Source organism: Lontra canadensis, unplaced genomic scaffold (genome assembly GCF_010015895.1).
Source record: "Lontra canadensis isolate GAN:19392208 unplaced genomic scaffold, GSC_riverotter_1.0 scaffold24, whole genome shotgun sequence".
In the NCBI taxonomy this organism is placed as follows: domain Eukaryota; kingdom Metazoa; phylum Chordata; class Mammalia; order Carnivora; family Mustelidae; genus Lontra; species Lontra canadensis.
This window is the reverse complement of record NW_022631018.1, coordinates 21,369,047-21,389,951: the sequence shown is the minus strand read 5'-3', so window position 1 is coordinate 21,389,951 and position 20,905 is coordinate 21,369,047. Positions and strand designations below refer to the sequence as shown.

Here is a 20,905-nt window from a genome sequence, read left to right as displayed (position 1 = left end):
AAGTTGGTGGCATCACAATTCCGGACTTCAAGCTCTATTACAAAGCTGTCATCATCAAGACAGCATGGTACTGGCACAAAAACAGACACATAGACCAATGGAACAGAATAGAGAGCCCAGAAATAGACCCTCAACTCTATGGTCAACTTAATCTTCGACAAAGCAGGAAAGAATGTCCAATGGAAAAAAGACAGCCTCTTCAATAAATGGTGTTGGGAAAATTGGATAGCCACATGCAGAAAAATGAAATTGGATCATTTCCTTACACCACATACGAAAATAGACTCAAAATGGATGAAGGACCTCAATGTGAGAAAGGAATCCATCAAAATCCTTGAGGAGAACACAGGCAGCAACCTCTTTGACCTCAGCCGCAGCAACACCTTCCTAGGAACATCGCCAAAGGCAAGGGAAGCAAGGGCAAAAATGAACTATTGGGATTTTATCAAGATCAAAAGCTTTTGCACAGCAAAGGAAACAGTTAACAAAACCAAAAGACAACCGACAGAATGGGAGAAGATATTTGCAAACGACATATCAGATAAAGGGCTAGTGTCCAGAATCTATAAAGAACTTAGCAAACTCAACACCCAAAGAACAAATAATCCAATCAAGAAATGGGCAGAAGACATGAATAGACATTTCTGCAAAGAAGACATCCAGATGGCCAACAGACACATGAAAAAGTGCTCCATGTCACTCGGCATCAGGGAAATACAAATCAAAACCACAATGAGATACCACCTCACACCAGTCAGAATGGCTAAAATTAACAAGTCCGGAAATGACAGATGCTGGCGAGGATGCGGAGAAAGGGGAACCCTCCTACACTGTTGGTGGGAATGCAAGCTGGTGCAACCACTCTGGAAAACAGCATGGAGGTTCCTCAAAATGTTGAAAATAGAACTACCCTATGACCCAGCAATTGCACTGCTGGGTATTTACCCTAAAGATACAAACGTAGTGATCCGAAGGGGCACGTGCACCCGAATGTTTATAGCAGCAATGTCTACAATAGCCAAACTATGGAAAGAACCTAGATGTTCATCAACAGACGAATGGATAAAGAAGATGTGGTATATATACACAATGGAATACTATGCAGCCATCAAAAGAAATGAAATCTTGCCATTTGCGACAACGTGGATGGAACTAGAGGGTATCATGCTTAGCGAAATAAGTCAATCAGAGAAAGACAACTATCATATGATCTCCCTGATATGAGGGAGAGGAGATGCAACATGGGGGGTTAATGGGGTAGGAGAAGAGTAAATGAAACAAGTTGGGATTGGGAGGGAGACAAACCATAAGTGACTCTTAATCTCACAAAACAAACTGAGGGTTGCTGGGGGAAGGGGGGTTGGGAGAGGGGGGGTGGGGTTATGGACATTGGGGAGGGTATGTGCTATGGTGGGTGCTGTGAAGTGTGTAAACCTGGAGATTCATAGACCTGTACCCCTGGGGAAAAAATAAATATATGTTTATAAAAAAAAAAAAATCGAAAAGCTGACATGAAAACTCAGAACATCACTCAATTGAAAATACGTATCAGTGTCATTCACACAGGAGAAAGAATACGGTAGATAAACTCAAGGGGCGTCTGAGTGGTTTGGTCGTTAACCCTCTACCTTCAGCTCAGGTCATGATCGGGGGCTCTCTGCTTGGCGGGGAGCCTGCTTCCCCCTCTCTCTCTGCCTGTCTCTCTGCCCACTTATGATCTCTCTCTGTCAAATACAAAAATAAAATCTTTAAAAAATAAATAAACTCAAAATTGTTCAAAAGAGTTCACCAGTGAAATCTGGTGGTTTTATTTTTTTTCGATTACTGATTATGCTTTCTGTAATACACTGTCTCTGTCATTAGGTGATGTTTAAGCTTTATGAACAAACTATGTCATGATGATCCAAGCTCTTCCAAAGAACACTTTGGCTGTGAATTTATGCTTGCTTCTGTACCTAACGTCATCCCCAAGCACATCAAACGAACTTAGCTTATGAAACATCCACGCCAAAGCAACTGAGGGCTGCAAGAACACTTGCCTGTCACATCAGACAAAAAGCTAAGAAAATTTAGTTTTCAAGTTATTTTTGAAACACTATCAGTGCATTTTCCAGGAAACCAAAGAACATACTATGACAAAGAATTTCCTTGCCATCTCCCAACCCAGGATATTCAGACATAAGGAAGCACTCTTGAGACACATCAAGGCCAAATGGCTTAAGGAGTCATGTCAGGGAGATTTTTTTTTTTTTTTTAAATGATTTGATTCTTAGGTGAGCCAAAAAAATCTTTAAACACTTAAAAACATTAATTCAACATCATAAAAAAAACCTGACTAAACTAACAATTGGATAAATAAAGCCAAACTTTTTAGGTCCAATTTAATTTGCATATAATCACATTTGCTGCAACCGTTGGCTATGACAGGTCTCCCAGATGGTAACATAAAGTTAGGAGGCATAGGAAATTATGTGTCAAGTGTGGGGATAAATAGATAATTGATATTGAGCTAATAAGCAGAGTTAAATTTAGGATTCTTATGAAGTCTTATGAAAGAAACATATCAAAAATAAAGTAAGAATTGAGTAATTTTGGTGGTATTTAAGAAAAGCAGAAAGAAATATTTAGATACAAGATTTCTCATGGATACAAAAACATGAAACATTTTGGGACCTACTGTCTTCCTTCTCAGTGCCTAGGAAAAGATCAAGACTATTTAAACAAATTTCAGGGTAAGTAGAAAAAGAAAATTTTAAGTAATGATTTCAAAACTTCCTTATTAATCCCTTTATGTGTCCCTAATGTCAAAGAAAAAGCAAAATTCAAAATTCCTAAATGAAATGCTTTATATAATGAAATTTTGAAATAATATTTGGTTCTACTGAATTACCTTGCACTCAGAGCCCCACATGGCAAAAAAGCTGAACTATAACAAAACTTCACCTCTGCCTTTAATAATAATTCAAATCACACAATCTTCCTCAAGTACATGTTTTTTTTTCAGCTATTCGGCAATTCACGCAACAGCAGGGGTCGCAATGTACTAGTTAAAAGTTTCAGGAAAGGCAAGAAGGGGATTAAATGTTCAAATAGCACAGCTTTATTAGAACCTGAAAGATTCATGATTCATTGTACTCTAGTTAAAATAATCTCTTATTAATGAAAAGATTTTTCAATTATGGAATCTCCAAATAATAGTAAAGAAAACCTACTTAAAATCTGATAGCACTTCCAGTTGAAACAGCATCCCTCAAAAATCATTTCCAAAAAGTTGTACCACATGTATAGCCCTACAAAAGTGGTTTTACATTTTTTGCATCTTTTAAAAAATAAGTAATTGCTATATATAAAATAGGCAATTCTTTAACTCAGTCAGCAACTTGAACATATATTAAACTGAATTTCTTTCTAAAAAAAAAAACCAAGATGACCACTCGTATTCTACCCTATGCCCTTTAATTCCTTCTCTATGACTACAATGAAGAAAATGTACCCCAAATTCTTCAAATATTTGATTTACAAAAGGTTTTTTCCATTAAAAAAATTCCAATTCCATGGAATCACTTTACACTACTTGCCAAGAATAACCTAGAAATATTTATATTATCTACTGTATAACACATAAAAAATCCAGCAGAGACAATGACTGATATTCTTGAAGATTTGATGGGAAAGTAGTGTAATCACTTTCTGCTAGTTCACTGTTTTCCAAATGAATGTCAAATCAATCAAAGAACATAAAATTAATGAGTTAGTCATAAGTGGAATAAAAAAACAATGGAAGATAATAGAAAATACAGTTCACTGCACATAGAAATGGTAAATACTGCTTTGTGAGCATTCAGAAAAATTAGTATGTTAAAATCTAACATATAATAAAATACATATATTAATATGCACACATGGATATATATATATATATACACGTGAATATCATATTATACTTGTGAGTACTAGATTGCGGTATAAATTATTACAGACTACAATAAAAGATGTTTGAAAGTCACTGCTCTAAATACTAATTATATCCTATCCCTTTAAAACCTATGCTCTCTATAATGCTTCTTTACTACAACTTCTATATAATTGTAGTGGCAAAAGACCAGAGATATTAAATATATCACTGAACTACTTTGTTGAGAAGTTTAGTTTATTGTGTTAGGAGTTAATGATTTAATTTTCCACATAAGTAACATATACATTAACAAGTGTAAAAATGACTATTCTGTTATTAATCATTTATCAGGAAATCACTTATACACTAAGTATAATTTCTTTGGATACAACAGAAGGAACAATTAAGCAAAATAGGTTTCTTCACAGTTAAAAGAAATGTTCCAAAAAAAAAAAAAGAAAGAAAGAAAGAAATGTTCCAAAGTCCATGCAATAAACATTACTAGGAGGAGTATGTAACTGGGAAGAAAACCCTTTGGGCATTCATTTGGAATTCATTTCTAACAAAATATAGAGTTCAAATAAGCTCAGTTGTCAGTTTCCAAAACCACGGGAGATTAGAAATAGATCATTAGAGGAGAGGAAAATTGCTGCTATAGAACTGAAGCTGGTACAGAAGAAATGAGAAGTGACAGCTAAAAATAAGAGGGGGAAAAGAGAAAACCTGCATATAAAATTAAAAATACATAGAATTTAGGAACCATTTAGCAAAGGGAAATAATTGAGCACAGTAATATTTACACTCTTGTATAATAAATTATCTTCAAAACTACAAACTCAAATTAATGATTTAAAAAACAGTCACAACTAATACTCATAAAAGCACTTGAACCTAAGTACTCTGGCTACAAAGCCCATGTTATTCACCTACACAATACTTCTCAATACAAATTTAAATTGTTTATGGTATTAAAGTAAGTTAAGAAAATATTTATGAAAAGAAAGATGTAATCAATTTGAAAGACCTTTATATAAAATGATTAAATGCCCTTAATGGTATAAGCCAAGAAAACTTACCTACCAAAAAGACCCATTCCTGGATAGCTACAGTTTGTATTCCATGTAATTTCTCGTATTTGTAATTTCGTATCACTTACTATACTCTCACCTAATCCCTCCTTACTACTGTGCACTATTTTCTACATACTGAGGCGAGAAAGCTGACAGGCCACAAAAGTGGCACGGTAGCACACAGCTGACACCGACAAAGCCGGGACTCCATTCCTGTAGTGCGGCTCCAGAACGCCAGCTGTTAATCAACGTGCTTGGTGCTACAGCCCTTGTCAGGTACATGACACAGGGTAGAATTGCTATAATGTCTCAGGACATACTTTCCAAGAGACTCTGGTCATCCTGGCAACCCAGCTAGAATGAAATTCGGGGCACCTGGCTGGCTCAGTCAGTAGTGTATGTGTGTGATGACTCGATCTCGGGGTTGTGAGTTCAAACCTCACGGTGGGTGTAGAGATGACTTAAAAATAAAAATCTTTAAAAAAATAAAAATTCAAGTGAAATAAATTAATCGGAGAAAGACAACTATCATATGATCTCCCTGATATGAGGAAGTGGAAATGCAACGTGGGGGGTTTGGGGGTAGGAAAAGAATAAATGAAACAAGATGGGATCGGGAGGGAGACAAACCCTAAGAGACTCTTAATCTCACAAAACAAACTGAGGGTTGCCGGGGGTAGGGGGGTAGGGGGGTAGGGAGAGGGTGGTAGGGTTACGGATACTGGGGAGGGTATGTGCTATGGTGAGTGCTGTGAAGTGTGTAAACGTGGCAATTCACAGACTTGTACCCCTGGGGCTAATAATACATTATATGTTTACAAAAAATTTTTAAAATTTTCAAAAAAAAAAAATAAATAAAAAATAAATAAAAGTTCAGAAAAACTGGAAAATACCTTTCAGGAGTGTTAGGCTGCCTGCTCACCAGCTTTCCAGTACTAGTCCTTCCAAGCACTTGCCACCCACTTAAAGTCTGGTATGGCCATAGGACTCGCTGTTATCAATGGAAATATCAACAAAAATTGTATTTGTCACGTCAGTGTGAAAGCCTTCAAGACAAGTTTGCCAATCTCCGTTTTCTCTTTCCTCCTTCCCTGGTGCCATGTTGAGGTTCTGTTAGTCTTGGTCTCTGACTGATGCTAACATGGACCAACACTTTCTACTCACTCATTGTGGATATATAATAGGAGCAAGAAGTAAATCTTTGAGGTGTTTTAAGCCACCGAGATCTTAAGGTTGGTTTATTAGTAATCATAGCCTTACCTTCCACTAATAAATTTGACAGGTTTTTCCTGGGAAGTGATGAATAAAGGGCCATTTTTGGGTCATAATCAATACAAACAATTGTAAAGCTTACAAAATGGTTAAGTTCTAAAGATTCATATTGAAATCAGTTACCTGGATTTTGGAACATTTCTTTTCTATAGGCCCACCTTATAAAAGGCCTACAGAAGCTGAGTTAACTCATAATTTAAATGAAAAAGAGTAGGAAATAATAGTGACTTTAAAATAATTAAAATTAAAAGAATGTGAGATAAGTAAATAAATGTAAACCTGTGGATATTCTAAATACTTACAGACACTGAAGCATTTTACAGAAGTTAAGGGCACTGTTCTCTAGTATATCTGAATTTCTCTTCAATATGCACATTTTCTCCCTTTCCTTGATCCTAAAGTATCAGAAGATACTCTCTTTTGTTTGTTATGTATGATTGCCATTGCTTCTATGACATTCATGTGGAATAAAAAGGTGGAACCAAAGAAAGTTACTAAGCAAAAGACATATGAACATTAGAAAAAAAGAAATTGCTTAAATTCAATGACTTGTGAGCAATGAAGAAGGGAAAAAAAGACAAGACATACTGAATCTTTCCCAAAACAGAATGATATCAGAGCCTACTTATTAGTGTCCAGATAGATCAACATTGTCATGAGTTAATAAAGGATATTGGTTCCTCATATGGCAAAAAGGCTGAGTTATAACCAACTTCTCTTTGCTTTTAATAATTACTCAAAACCAAACTGGGGGCATCACGTTGCCTGATTTCAAGCTATATTACAAAGCTGTGATCACCAAGACAGCATGCTACTGGCACAAAAACAGACACATAGACCAGTGGAACAGAGTAGAGAGCCCAGATATGGACCGTCAACTATATGGTTAAATAATCTTCGACAAAGCAGGAAAAAAATATCCAGTGGAAAAAAAGACAGTCTCTTCAATAAATGGTGCTGGGAAAATTGGACAGCTATGTGTAGAAGAATGAAACTCGACCATTCTCTTACAGCATACACAAAGACAAACTCAAAATGGATCAAAAACCTCAACGTGAGATAGGAATCTACCAAAATCCTAGAGGAGAACATAGGCAGGAACCTCTTTGACATCAGCCATGGCTACTTCTTTCAAGACATATCTCCAAAGGCAAAGGAAACAAAAGCAAAAATAAACTTTGGGGGATTTTATCAAGATCAAAAGCTTCTGCACAGCAAAGGAAACAGTCAACAAAAGAAAGGGACAACCCACAGAATGGGAGAAGATATTCGTAAATGACACTACAGACAAAGGGCTGATATCCAAGATCTATAAAGAACTTCTCAAACTCAAAACCCAAAAAACAAATGAGTCAAAAAATGGGCAGAAGACATGAACAGACACTTCCCCAGTGAAGATATACAAATGGCTGACAGACACATGAAAAAATATTCATCATCACTAGGCATCAGGGAAATTCAAATCAAAACATTGAGCTACCACCTTATAGCAGTTAGAATGGCAAAGATTCACAGGGCAGGAAACAACAAATGTTGGAGAGTATTTGGAGAAAGGGGAACCTTCTTACACCATTGGTGGGAATGCAAGTTGGTGTATTAAATATTATATTTTATGTCATAAAACTTACTATCTGTTAACAAAATATGGACTGGGTATCTTATAAGTAATTTCCCCCAAATCTCTTTTAAATCATTTGTTTTATAAAAGTAGGTCACTGGATACTGATTAAACCAGATGGTCTATGAAGTCCTATGAGACAAGAAGTATGACTTATTCATCTGCATACACTGAGAATCTGACCTTGATACACAATTGATACACAATTCTGCCAGATTTATTATAAAGGATTCACATGAACTAAATTCAAAGCCCCATGAGTTCTGCCTTTAAAGTTTTCTGTTTCCTTGTTAAATGCATTGCTTTGGTTCCATAAAAGCAATTTTTGAAAGTGCTCCTTAACAGTTTCTTCTACAATGTACAAATGTTCTTGGACTGACTGATGAAAGGTTTTCCAATTCTGAGAAAAGGAATAAGAAATAAGTTTCCTTAAAAATTCCTCTATTTTAGGGCGCCTGGGTGGCTCAGTGGGTTAAGCCGCTGCCTTCGGCTCAGGTCATGATCTCAGGGTCCTGGGATCGAGTCCTGCATCGGGCTCTCTGCTCAGCAGGGAGCCTGCTTCCCTCTCTCTCTCTCTGCCTGCCTCTCTGTCTACTTGTGATCTCTGTCAAATAAATAAATAAAATCTTTAAAAAAAAATTCCTCTATTTTAAGGGGAGTTGGAGAATTAGATTTTTAAATTATAGCTCTGCCTACTCTACTTCATCATGGTCTACTGAATGTAACATACAATGTCGTTTATTATAGTAGCTAATAAATCCAATTTTGGCGGCAGATCCTGAATGTGAGCCTCGCCTGAGTAAAGATCTCAGATAGTGATTCCATGAGGTAACATAAATAAAAGCACACAACAAAACGACTGGCATAGGAAACATTCAATAAACATTACTGCTAATATTATAAAGAGCATACTGATGATATCAATGACAGATCATGTTCATAGATATTAGATAGCTAAGAATAAACTTAATTTTTAAAAAAGATTTTATTTATTTATTTGAGAGAGAGAGGGCACGAGTGGAGAGGGGTAGAAAGAGGGAGAGGGACAAGCAGACTTCCCGCTGAGTAGGAAGACCAACGCAGGGCGCAATCCCAGGACCCAGAGATCGTGACCTGAGCCAAAGGCAGGCACTTAAATGACTGAGCCATCCAGGTGTAGCAAGATTAAACTTGCTACATTAAACTTGCTAAATGTTAAGTCATTTCCTACTATTCCACTATTATATTGGTAACCATTAAAAAAATTTGAAAACTTGGAAAAAGCTACAAAAAAAAACCCAAAAACAAAGGAACAGAGTCTTAAAAAGATGTGTAAGAATTCGTTTTCTGATTAAAAAAAAAAACAGTGGTATTCCATGTAGAGCAAAAAAGCAGGTGGACAGGCAATAGGCATGAAAGAACTTGTTTAGGGAACTGTTTACAGTTTAATATACGTTCAGTATAAACACAGTATAAAGTATATGCTGGGGGGTAGCGGGTGCCTATAAAGACAATGAACAGATCATAAAGGACTTTTATACTCTTGCGAGAAGCATTAAGGATAAGCACAAGAGTTAATTCTTGAATCCATCCTTACCATATAAATATCTCACAAACAGCTAAAAGAAAACAATGTATTATTAACTGAATCTGCCAGTACAATATTTTCTAACTCAGGCTACCAAAAATTGCCCTTTTGTACTTAATAACAGAAAGGCTGTGGCAATATGTGTGTTCAAAAGTATGGTAGAATATAAGAACTTAAATGATATCCACTTTTTAAAAAAATTGTTGAAGAGAAAATAATTTTTCCTTCTTGCTTCCTTGGTACTACTTTTATATTTTCAGTTTGGTTTCACTTTCACATGGGTAAATGAAGTCAGAGTGAAAAAAGTTTCTATTCCATTTCATTCCATGGCGCCAGAAATCCTAGCACATGTCACTTTTCATTCATTCAGCTTATTTTTAATACGAAGTTCGCAATCAAAGAACACACACAGAATGATCTCTGCTCAGTAGACTTCAACACAGAGCTCAGTTTTCCAACGGTATTGGAGATCCAAAGCAACACTATCATTAATCTTTAAAAGGCATACCTAGGAGTGCAGTGAGTTTGGGAAGCAGTCCAACTTGTACCATCTTATTCCTCAGTCCTGTGTCAAAGGATAAGTTCAGTAAAAGCCGGAGGGTGATATTCAGCAGATCTTCATGTTCACAAGGTATCATTTTTACCAGTTTTTCAACGATATCCATTTCCACCTATGTAATATAATACAAATGTGGTGAGGTTCTGCTGTACAGTAAGACAAAAAGATTGCAGATAATCATTTTTTCATTATTTTTCTACCCTCATCTGTATCTATTTTATAATTATATGTTAATCTATTTACTCTCACTTGAATCCACAAACTTTTCTAAAATCAAACTTTTGAGAAGAAAAATACATTTTTCCACATCATCCCTTCCTTCCTCAACTTAATAGCGTCAACTGGAAGAAATATTACACTGGGTTCTTGAAAACACAATCCTGAATGCCACCTACTAAGGGCCAGGCCCTGTGCTAACTCAAACGAGATTCCACAATCTACAAAGAGCAGAGAAAGAGAACAATAATAAATGTAATAAAAATGGAACGCACAAAGTCCTCTGGAAGGAACATGGAAGAAACTACTAAGCTACTTAAGAGTACAGAAAAGATTTCAAATTAGGAAAAAGTTTTTTAAAATGTGTAATAACTTGATCCCTGGTTAAGAAAGGCAAGGACAATCAAAGAAAAAGCCAGTGCATAGGCCCTTAGGCCTAAAAGTACTGGGGCACTGCAAGTCTTTGGTATGGACGTAGTATAAGGTATAAGTTGTGGAGTGACAGGAGTGTATTAAACAGATATTGGACAAATCACAAAAAGCTTTTAATGCTCTTCAAAGAATGCCTGAGTGATTTTAAGTCCAGAGGGTGATGTGGTCAAACTGGTAGCATAAAGATAAATGTATCAATACATACGGACATGCATAAATATATGCATGAGAAGAACAGACACAAATTAATAAGGGGGCACTGTATACGGATAGACTGAAACAGGCAGAGATCTAAAGTAGGTACTTAAGAATATCTTGCATTAGACAGATCTATGTAAGTAGGGTCTGAACCAAAGAAAGGACAGAGAGGCTGAAGAGGAAATAATCCGAGGGGTGTTAAGGAGATATGGCCAGAGCATCTGAATGAGAAGTGAAGAGAAAGCTCTGAAGATGACTTTCAGGTTTCTGGCTTGGTCGATGTGTTGGGGGTCCCCAAGACTACCCCGGGTTTGGTAATTTGCTAGGATTCATCATATAGTCATCTTCATAACTGCGATTATGCTGAAAGGATGCAAAACAAAATCAGAAAAGGGAAAAGGCACATGGAGGCAAAGTCCAGAGGTGTAAGCCTCCTAGAATCCTCTCCCCATGGTCGCACAGGACGTGCTTCAGCACTGAGCTGAGGCTGAGACTCAGTGCCCATGGTTTTTACTGGGGGCTGGTCACATAGGAATCCTCTGCCAGCACAAACTAAAATTCTACACCCAGCAAGCCAGTAGGTGTTTAGCAATAACTGCATTGCTTTTGCAAACTGTTCAGGCACAATAAACTACCCTTATCCATTAGGGAATAGTGGAACACTCCTAAAATCCAAGTTCCCAGATGCCAGTCAAGAGTCAGCCTTGGGAGAAGATCTGTCTAAGGAGAGCTGTCCCAAGCCCTTCTTTGCTCGTCAATACGGTGGATATTAGTTCATTAACTAAGGTCTATAAATTGAAAAGCAGGTGTCAGACAAACAGGACAAAAAATTATTTGTCATATTTAATCTGACCTGATACTCAATGGATATTTGAAAATCTTACAGAACTCAGGAGAGAAGCTGATCTATAAGTAACAGTTTAAATTCTATGACAGGAGTCAACAAACTATGCCTAGTGGGTCTGATCTGGCCCACCATCTGTTTTCACACAACCTAAGAGCTAAAAATGGTTTTGACTTTTACACTTTTAAATGGCTGAAAAATAAATCAAATGAATAATATGGCATGACACATGAAAAACTGAAATTCAAATTTCAGTTTCCATAAATAAAGTTTCATTGGAGGACAGTCCTATTCATTTGTTTATAGCCTATAGCTGCTAACATGCTAGTAGAAAACAGTAGTTATGGCCATTTACAGAAAAAGTTGTTGACTCCCTATTCTAGATGATTATAAAATTATTTCAACAGAACTTACTTTAGAGTGAAAACACAGAGGACAGAACTTATTTGGTAATCTAAGCCTGTATTCATATTTCTTAAGGTAGCAGTCTGAACAAGTTGGTTATAAAAATATCTCACATCTTTGTTACAAAGCAATGGCTAAAAAGGAGAGAAATTCTTTTTTTTTTTTTTTTAAGATTTTATTTATTTATTTGACAGAGAGAGATCACAAGTAGACAGAGAGGCAGGCAGAGAGAGAGAGAGAGAGGGAAGCAGGCCCCCCGCTGAGCAGAGAGCCCGATGCGGGACTCGATCCCAGGACCCTGAGATCATGACCTGAACCGAAGGCAGCGGCCTAACCCACTGAACCACCCAGGTGCCCCAGGAGAGAAATTCTTAATACCTATATATGTTTCTTTGATCATTACCAAAAGACTTATAAATAATCCTGCTCTACCTTTTCTTGCATTGGAGGTCTAAAGCATTTATTTATACCACCCTTGCCATATCTTTTTTTAAGATTTTTTTTTACATATTTTAGAGAGAGAGAAAGAGAGAGAGAGCACGTGCACAAGTAGGAGGGGCAGAGGGAAAGGGAGATAGACTCTCAAGCAGACTCCATGCTGAGTGCAGAGCCTGACCCAGGGTTTGATCTCACGACCCTGAGATTATGACCTGAGCTGAAACCAAGAGTTGGGCATTTAACTGAATGTGACACCCAGGCATCCCCACCCTTGCCATATCTTAATTGCAATCTTTCATTGACCTCATAAAAATTACATTACTAATTGAGTCCTCAATGTTCCTTTTTCCTCTCACTCTATGCTAAGGAGTGAACATTGTTTTATTTATTTATTTTTAAATACTGAATTGACAAAGAACAATGATTCTTCCTTCAAATCTCTATCTCCACAGTCATACTGTAATCATATCCAGAGTTCTTCATTAAAAAGTACAAATCCATCTCCAAAGACTCTCTAATTTTGGTTCTCCCTTTCTCCTAGTTTAATCTCCTAAATACACAGCGGCAATCATTCATTTGTTAACTTCCTAAAATTTCCACAGGGCCAAGGACAAAAATTTATCAAATTTATACAAAACTCTAATTCTATCACTAACTTCACTGTTTACTATGAATAACATCTTTTCTAGCTCTATTTATTCATTTAACAAATATTTTTTACCTGAAGCCTTTGGTACATATTGGTGAGCAAGTAAGAAATGATTCCTGCCTTCATGGAGCTTATATTCTAGAAGGAGTGAAATAGAGTAAAGATAATTCTACAGTTACTTAATTATAAGAGAAAAAAACAGTACCATTAAAAAATATGAGTGGATATGATATACTCTCAGTGTGAAGAGTTGTCAAAGAAGGCTTCTCTGAGGAAAAAAATCTCCTGTATGAACAGAAAGTATCTAATGTTAATTGAAAAGGTAGAGGAAAGAGTGGCCTAGATGGAAAAAAAACCAGCATGTGCAAAGGTGACCTGGAAAATTAAGCATTCAAGGAACTCTTGCAAAATTATCCTTCTGACTACAAAGTGGAGAATGTATTGGAAGGAGGCCAGGACAGAAATAGAGAGAGAAATTAACATGCTATGGAAGTAGTCAAGTAGAGGCATTAGTGATCAAGAAAAACAGGCAGAACTATGTGTCTAGCCCCATGCTGGACAGGGTGGGAGATACAATGATGAATTAAAAAATACTTTTTCTTTTGTTCTGAAAAAGAAAAAGAAAAGTAGGCAGAACCTCAAAGCTACTCTTAGGATGTAAAAATCTGGACAGGATGTGTGGGTCCCAACCTCACTGCAAGAAAATTCCACATATAAAATTATAACTTAAAAAATAACTACCAGAGAGCTAAGGTTGCCAGGAAACCAACTGGCCTGATATATAAGGAAAATAGGCACCCTCAAGGAGATAAGGGTCATGAGGCTGGTTTATATAGAGCAGAGCCCTGGAGAAAAACAGAGTTGCCACAGAACTGGGAAAGATGACTGCATGAAAAATTTTAAACAAACTGTTCACGGTCAGGTGTGAAGCAGCCTGACTACAGAACTGGGAAGCTGCCGATGCTGAGAGTTTGCAACCACTTGGCAAGGTCTTTTCCAAGGTCCCAGGAAATACTGGGGATAGGACAGGATATGGAAGAAAACATCCCCCTCAGTAGAGTGGGCTTGGGGGAGGGGAACTGCTGCCACCAGGGAAAAGGCATAAAACCCTGTCCAGATCTTTTTCTTCTATTTCCCCTAAAAAACAGAAGACTTAAAAGAAGCTTAAACACTGCCACATCCAAAACACAGGGGAAGCCTCCCTGCAGCTGGGGAAAGAAACAGAAGAACACTCCAGAGGAGGGCTGCTGACAGAGGACGTAGGCTGCGCCACTGCAGGTAACTGTAACTATGGACACAAGACCAGGGTAAGAGTGACCTAAAGCTAAATTAGAACAACAACTGACCTTGGTACCAGATTAGCAAAAGCTGAGTAACAAGGAATAGCAGCACATTGTTGGGAAAAGGTTAACATGAAGTGAGAGGTCCTCTTTGAAGCACAGATGTATCAGGAAAGTCTTAAGTGGAGGGTGGAACATGAACACTTAGAAACCCTCTGCACTGGAAAGACAAAGTCATGTACATGAGTGTGAGCTCATAACACAGGGAGGGTAACCAAATACAGCTCAACTCCCAACAAGAACGACTTAACCTCAAAAAAAAAAAAAAAAAGAATGACTTAACCTCCCACATAAAAGGCCTAGAAAAAAAGGTCTGCCCATTTCCAGACATAAATAGTATTTATCTCAATCTCGACTCAGCTAATGTGGTATCTAGCTTTCAATCAGACATTATGATACACGAAGAGCAAGAAAACACCCCACTGCAGGCAGTTAACACAACAGACTTAGATATGACCCGTATAATAATCACAGGATTTAAAACAACATCAAGGAATTATTTAGTAATAATTTAAAATGATTAATATGTTTAAGGCTCTACTGGGAAAAATGGATAACATAAATGAACAGAGAATTTGCAGAGAGAAAGATACTAAAATTAAATGGAAATGTTAAATATGTAAGGAATAACATGGAGGACATTAGAAGGAAGGGAAAAGTGAATGGGGGGGATCAGAGTGGGAGACAAACCATGAGAGACTGTGGACTCAGAAAAACAAACCGAGGATTTTAGAGGGGAAGGGAGTAGGGGAATGGGTGAACCCGGTGATGGGTATTAAGGAGGGCACGTATTGCATGGAGCACTAGGTATTACACATAAACAATGTATCTTGGAACACTACATCAAAAACTAATGCTGTACTGTATGGTGACTAACAATAATAAAAAAAGGAAATGTTAAATACATACACACACAAACACAATACAGAGATAAAGAAAACCTTCATGGGCTCATTAGCAGACTCAATATAGATAATGACAGAATAAGTAAGCCTAGAAGTAGGTCAATAGAAATTTTCCAAATTGAACCAAAAAGAGAGAGAGAGAGAGAAAAAAGATGAAAGGAATAAAAGAGTAATATAGTATCTAAGAGCCATGAGACAATATCAAATGGATTAACATGCATAACCAAAATCCAGTAGAAGAGGGGCAGAATGGCACAGAAGCAATACTTGAAGAGATAATGGCTAAGGATTTTCCAAAAATAATGAAAGAATCAAACCATGGATATAAGTTCAAAGAACCCCAAGTAGAATACAACACACACAAACACACACTTATGCCTAGAGAGACATACATTCAAACTGCTGAAAAGCAAAGATGAAATCTTGGAGGCAGGTAGAAAATAAAAGACTCATTACATACAGAAGACAAATATAAGAATTACATTACACTTCTTGTCAAAAACTGTAAAAGTCAGAAAATAATGGAGTGATATTTATAAAGTAAGTCAACTTAGAATTCTGAATACAGTGAAAATATATTCCAAAAAATCAATAATGACCTACCAAAAAGAGAAAAAGAGAGAGAGAGAAGAAACAAATTACCAATATCAGTAATGAAATGAGGAATAATCACTTTAGTCCTTTGGATTGTATTTTTTTTTTTAAAGATTTTATTTATTTGAGAGAGAGAGAGAGAGAAAGCAAGAGCAGGAGAAGTGGAGGGTCAGAGGGAGAAGCAGACTCCCTGCCTGATACAGGGAAAATAAGCAATCTAAGGAATATGTATCCTTTCTCTTGTTCCCCTTAAAATCATATTCTAATAAGACTTATTCTTTTTGTTATATTGTATTTATTTAGTAAATATGCAAACGCAATTTAAATCATTAATTGACTTTTTTAAAGTGAACTAAATTTCCTTTAGTGAACTAAAGTGAACTAAAATTCCTTTAAAATATAATAGGGGCTCTAGGGGCGCCTGGGTGGCTCAGTGGGTTAAACCTCTGCCTTTGGCTCAGGTCAAGATCTCCTGTCCTGGGATCGAGCCCCACATCAGGCTCTCTACTCGTGGGGAGCCTGCTTCTCCCTCACTCTCTGCCTGCCTCTCTGCCTACTTGTGATCTCTCTCTCTGTGTCAAATAAATAAATAAAATCTTTAAAAATATATACATATTAACTCTAAAACACAAGGTCAGTGTCAGTTCACATCAACAGTAAAATGAACACTTTATTTGGACAAATAACACAACCGCACAAATACAGCAACCATTCCTTCTCTCCACCCCTTTTAAATAAAACCACCACATGCCTCATCTGTTACTAATTAAATCAAGTTATTATTTTTCTTTTAAAATAGCAACAGTACGCACTAGTTATTATAGCAAACTTAATAATAAAGTAACTGGAGAGTTTTTTAAAAATTAATTTGTATTTCCATTGCAGTAGATGGAATGTGAAATATGTATCCTGTAGTCCAATCCGATGGTTAAACACTAGACATAGCCTTCTAATCATCTTTCCGATTGATAAAAGCTCAATCCCAAAAACTAAATTTAGTAATTATCTCAACATGCAATGTCCTTTCAATTCTATGTCTATAAAATGGAATTTGTAGTTAATTAGTACTTTTATTCAATATTTTCTATAAAGTTTATCAATAATCTATTAGCAAATTTATTTCAGCCCTTAAATAATTCTTTTTCAGTGTTTCTGGAAGCCAACATCTAAAAGTTGCTTACTACTAATCTTGCTAAAAATGTGTGTGTGTGTGTGTGTGTGTGTGTGTGTGTTTAACATAAAGACATTTTTTTTCCCTCCTCTGGGAGCAGAGAAAGAATAGGAAGCCAAATACTTGCAGACATTTCTTTGAGCAAATTACTTCACCTCTGATTTTCTCCTACTTCATCTGCAAAATTAGCTAAATCTAGACATGTATGTAAGGTCTAGTCAAGCTCTGAAGATTTTTTTTTTTTAAAGATTTTATTTATTTATTTGACAGAGAGAGAGATCACAAGTAGACAGAGAGGTGGGCAGAGAGAGAGGGGGAAGCAGGCTCCCGCTGAGCAGAGAGCCCGATGCGGGGCTCGATCCCAGGACCCTGAGATCATGACCTGAGCCGAAGGCAGAGGCTTAACCCACTGAGTCACCCAGGTGCCCCAAGCTCTGAAGATTCTGATTCTATACAATGCCTTTAAATAAAATGCATATCCTCCCCAATAAAAGATGAAATGCATACCGTCTATAGTAGAAATCTGGCTAATTACATCATTTTTATGACCTTGGATGAATGACCCTTCCTGAACCTCTGTTTTTCCTTCTCAATAAAAAGTAAGATTTGATGAGACAAGTTATATGGTATCTTTCAAACCTAAGGTCTTACCAGAAAATGATTTTTAATAATAATTTTGAGATCATTTCTGATAGAATGAACAAGTTTATTTCCTAAATACAAATTCAAGCAAAACATAGTAGGCACATGCTGATGGCAAATCAATCTGAATTTTGCAAACCTACTAAAGTGAACTTAATCTAAACATGTAAATGGAAGAAAACACACTTCAACTTATAGCAAAGGGAAGCAATTATTTAGCTACACTCTACTCAAGAGTGTGTGTGTGTATATATATATATCACCATCTCATCATATTCTTAAGATCAATGAAAGCAAAAAATATGTTATTATTCTAAATAAATTCAATCTTAAAACAATATCAGGAATACCTGAAATTATATAGTAGTATGAAAATGACAGATAGTAAATATCTGTGGTTAAAATAAAATATTTATTTTATTTTTCATTTATTTCAAGTATCAGAATTCAAGGCACTTATTAAATCTGATAAATGAGTCTCAGATTTTCAAAAAGCATGCTGTGTCATACAATGAGCATAAGGTACTTCCTAGTTCATTTAACTTCAAAAGAAGAAAAAAGAGCAGGCAGAAATACTCTATATTTAGACTCTCTGAAGGAGAATCCGCTTATACCAGTAATACACAGTCATATAATGACCTGTATTAGAATACACATCTAAAATGTAAAGGTCAATGATCTAACAGTTCTTTTTCTAGGAATCTAAGAAATTAATCAGAAATATAGACAACGAGGGGTGGATGGGTGTCTTAGTGGGTTAAGTGTCTGCCTTAGGCTGAGGTCATGATCTCAGGGTCCTGGGATAGGCTACCTGCTCAGTTGGGGTGGGGGGTGTCTGCTTCTCCCTCTACCTTTGCCCCTCCCTCTTCTGATGTACACACACTCTCTTTCTTGCTCTCTCAAATAAATAAATAAATAAAATCTTAAAAAAAGAAATATAGATAATGATGCAAATACAAATGTGTTCATTCAGGTATTATTTATGATAGCTGTAATTATAATCAACTTAAATATCTGAAATCAAGTTATGACTAATATATGAACTATTTAGTGTAACAGTTACATTAGACTTTAATGTCATGAAAAAAAGCAGATAACTTTTATTCTATCTTTACATTATTTCTGAATTGTGTATATTTTTCAGAAGGATAAATACTATATATTGAACTTGTATTTCTTAAAAACCATTGTATCAACACAATAGAAGATGGCAAACAGGAACCTACTATAATAATTCAAACAAGAAAATTAAGAGGGTATAAAGAAAGAGGGCATGAACTAATACAACTGCACTGAGAATAGAAAGAAGGTATAAATTCATGAGATACTTAAGGAGAATCAATAGGTTGTGGCTACCAACTGGAATGGTAGGTCAAAAAGGAGAGATTGGTCTAGATTGTAATTCCATACACTAATACCAGAAATGTAGAAGAAAAGATAATATAAGGGAAAATAATAAGCCAAATGATTCTGAAGCAGTATCTTAAATTTAAATTACTTTTTACATATTATTTTTAATATGGAAAGATTCATCCTATGTAATACATTAGGAAAAAAATTTTACGCAGGTAGTTTCAATTAAGTGGGATACGAACCAATAAGGAATATAGTTCCTAAAGAAGCCATTTAAGTGAGTTACTGCTTTTGTAAAATTTTCATTCAGAATTATCTCAGTAGGGGGATAATGTGTTTACTTTTATCAAAACATCCTAACTTGAAAATGGTGAACATGGACTATTTAAATGTAAGTTACCATATCATTTTTATTCTCCATAAAAATGCTGAGTTTCTTCAAGAATGACACCACCAGAATAAGCAGCTCAAAATTGTCCCGATCGAGGGCCTTCACCAGCATGTGGACTATGTTCTTGTTCCTCATCTTCAGCTCTGTTCGCGTGTCCTCAGCAAGATTCAGAAGCAAGTACAGAGCAACTGGAAGAGTAAAACGGACGAGAGTTGAATGACTGGCATTTTGGATCAACAGTTTACTAAATCATTTCTACTCAGTGCAGTAACAGATGCAGTTCTAAGAAGATAACATTATTTTGAAATTTTTAATTTATTATTAACTGTCTCATTAGGAAACATTTGTTATTACTGAGAAATATATATGTTATATAAAATAAAACTCTCTCTCTCTCTATAGTCATTTTCTTATGATGCTGAGGACACAAACCAAATTAAGATAATGATTCTTACCCTCTTAGAGTTCAGAGCCTAATAGTAAGCAAATGGCACTAAAAGTATATGTTAGTAAATAATAAAACAGGCAGACAGGGAAAGATAATTTTATACATGTAGAAAACAGGATAAAACTTCAATAACTAGGAGCTGCTATGTTAAGAAGAACTATAATCTAAGACCAAACTAACAGCGATCAGAGGGGAGGTGGATGGGTGATAGGTTAAATGGGTGATGGGGATTAAGGAGTGCACTTGCAGAGATGAGCACTAGGTATTGTATGGAATTGTTAAATCACTATACTGCACTCCTAAAACTAACACTGTATGTTAACTAACAACAACAAAAGAACTATAATCCAAAATGTACAGTATAGCTAGAAGTAGGTATGAGGACACTAAAATCTATTTTACATATTCCAACTGATTTTCTGATAGTTACAACAGAAAACGCCATATGGGATTCAGTAACGCAATATTATACTAGACAAACTTAAGGCACTGTCTACTAACTCTAAGCAAAATTTCTTTTAGATACCTCCAATAAAAATGCTTCCGTTCTCATAAGAAACCCATATGATTCTTCCCTTTTGACAGTGAGAATTTGTAGCATATAATGTTTTCCATTTGCCTTGACTGACAGAAGTTTCAGAGTGAAGACCTGACAGGTTTCTGTCAGGATCTGTAGGCTCTTATGATCAACACAAACCTATGGCTTTGGTTTACTCATTATTTTAGCATTTCACGTATTCTTATAAGCCATCTCTATACCTTTATGAAAATAAGAAATATATGCAATAGTTGTAAATATTTAATTTACTTAATATTTGAGCTGTTTTAAAGGTAATTCATACTAATTAGGGCTACGGTACTAATTGATATATAAACATACTAATACAGTCAGGCACTG

General features: G+C 36.0%; 1 protein-coding gene across 2 annotated transcripts in view; it reads right to left on the bottom strand.

Moving 5' to 3' along the window:
* The window catches only part of KIFAP3 (kinesin associated protein 3), a 184,874-nt gene that overhangs the window by 92,972 nt on the left and 70,997 nt on the right, over positions 1–20,905 (bottom strand). For both annotated transcript variants that reach the window (XM_032863012.1, XM_032863013.1), the window contains 2 exons: positions 19,569–19,747; positions 9,931–10,093 (listed from right to left, as the gene is read on the bottom strand). In XM_032863012.1, the coding sequence (XP_032718903.1) occupies positions 9,931–10,093; positions 19,569–19,747 (342 nt within the window). The remainder of the gene's footprint in view (positions 1–9,930; positions 10,094–19,568; positions 19,748–20,905) is intronic.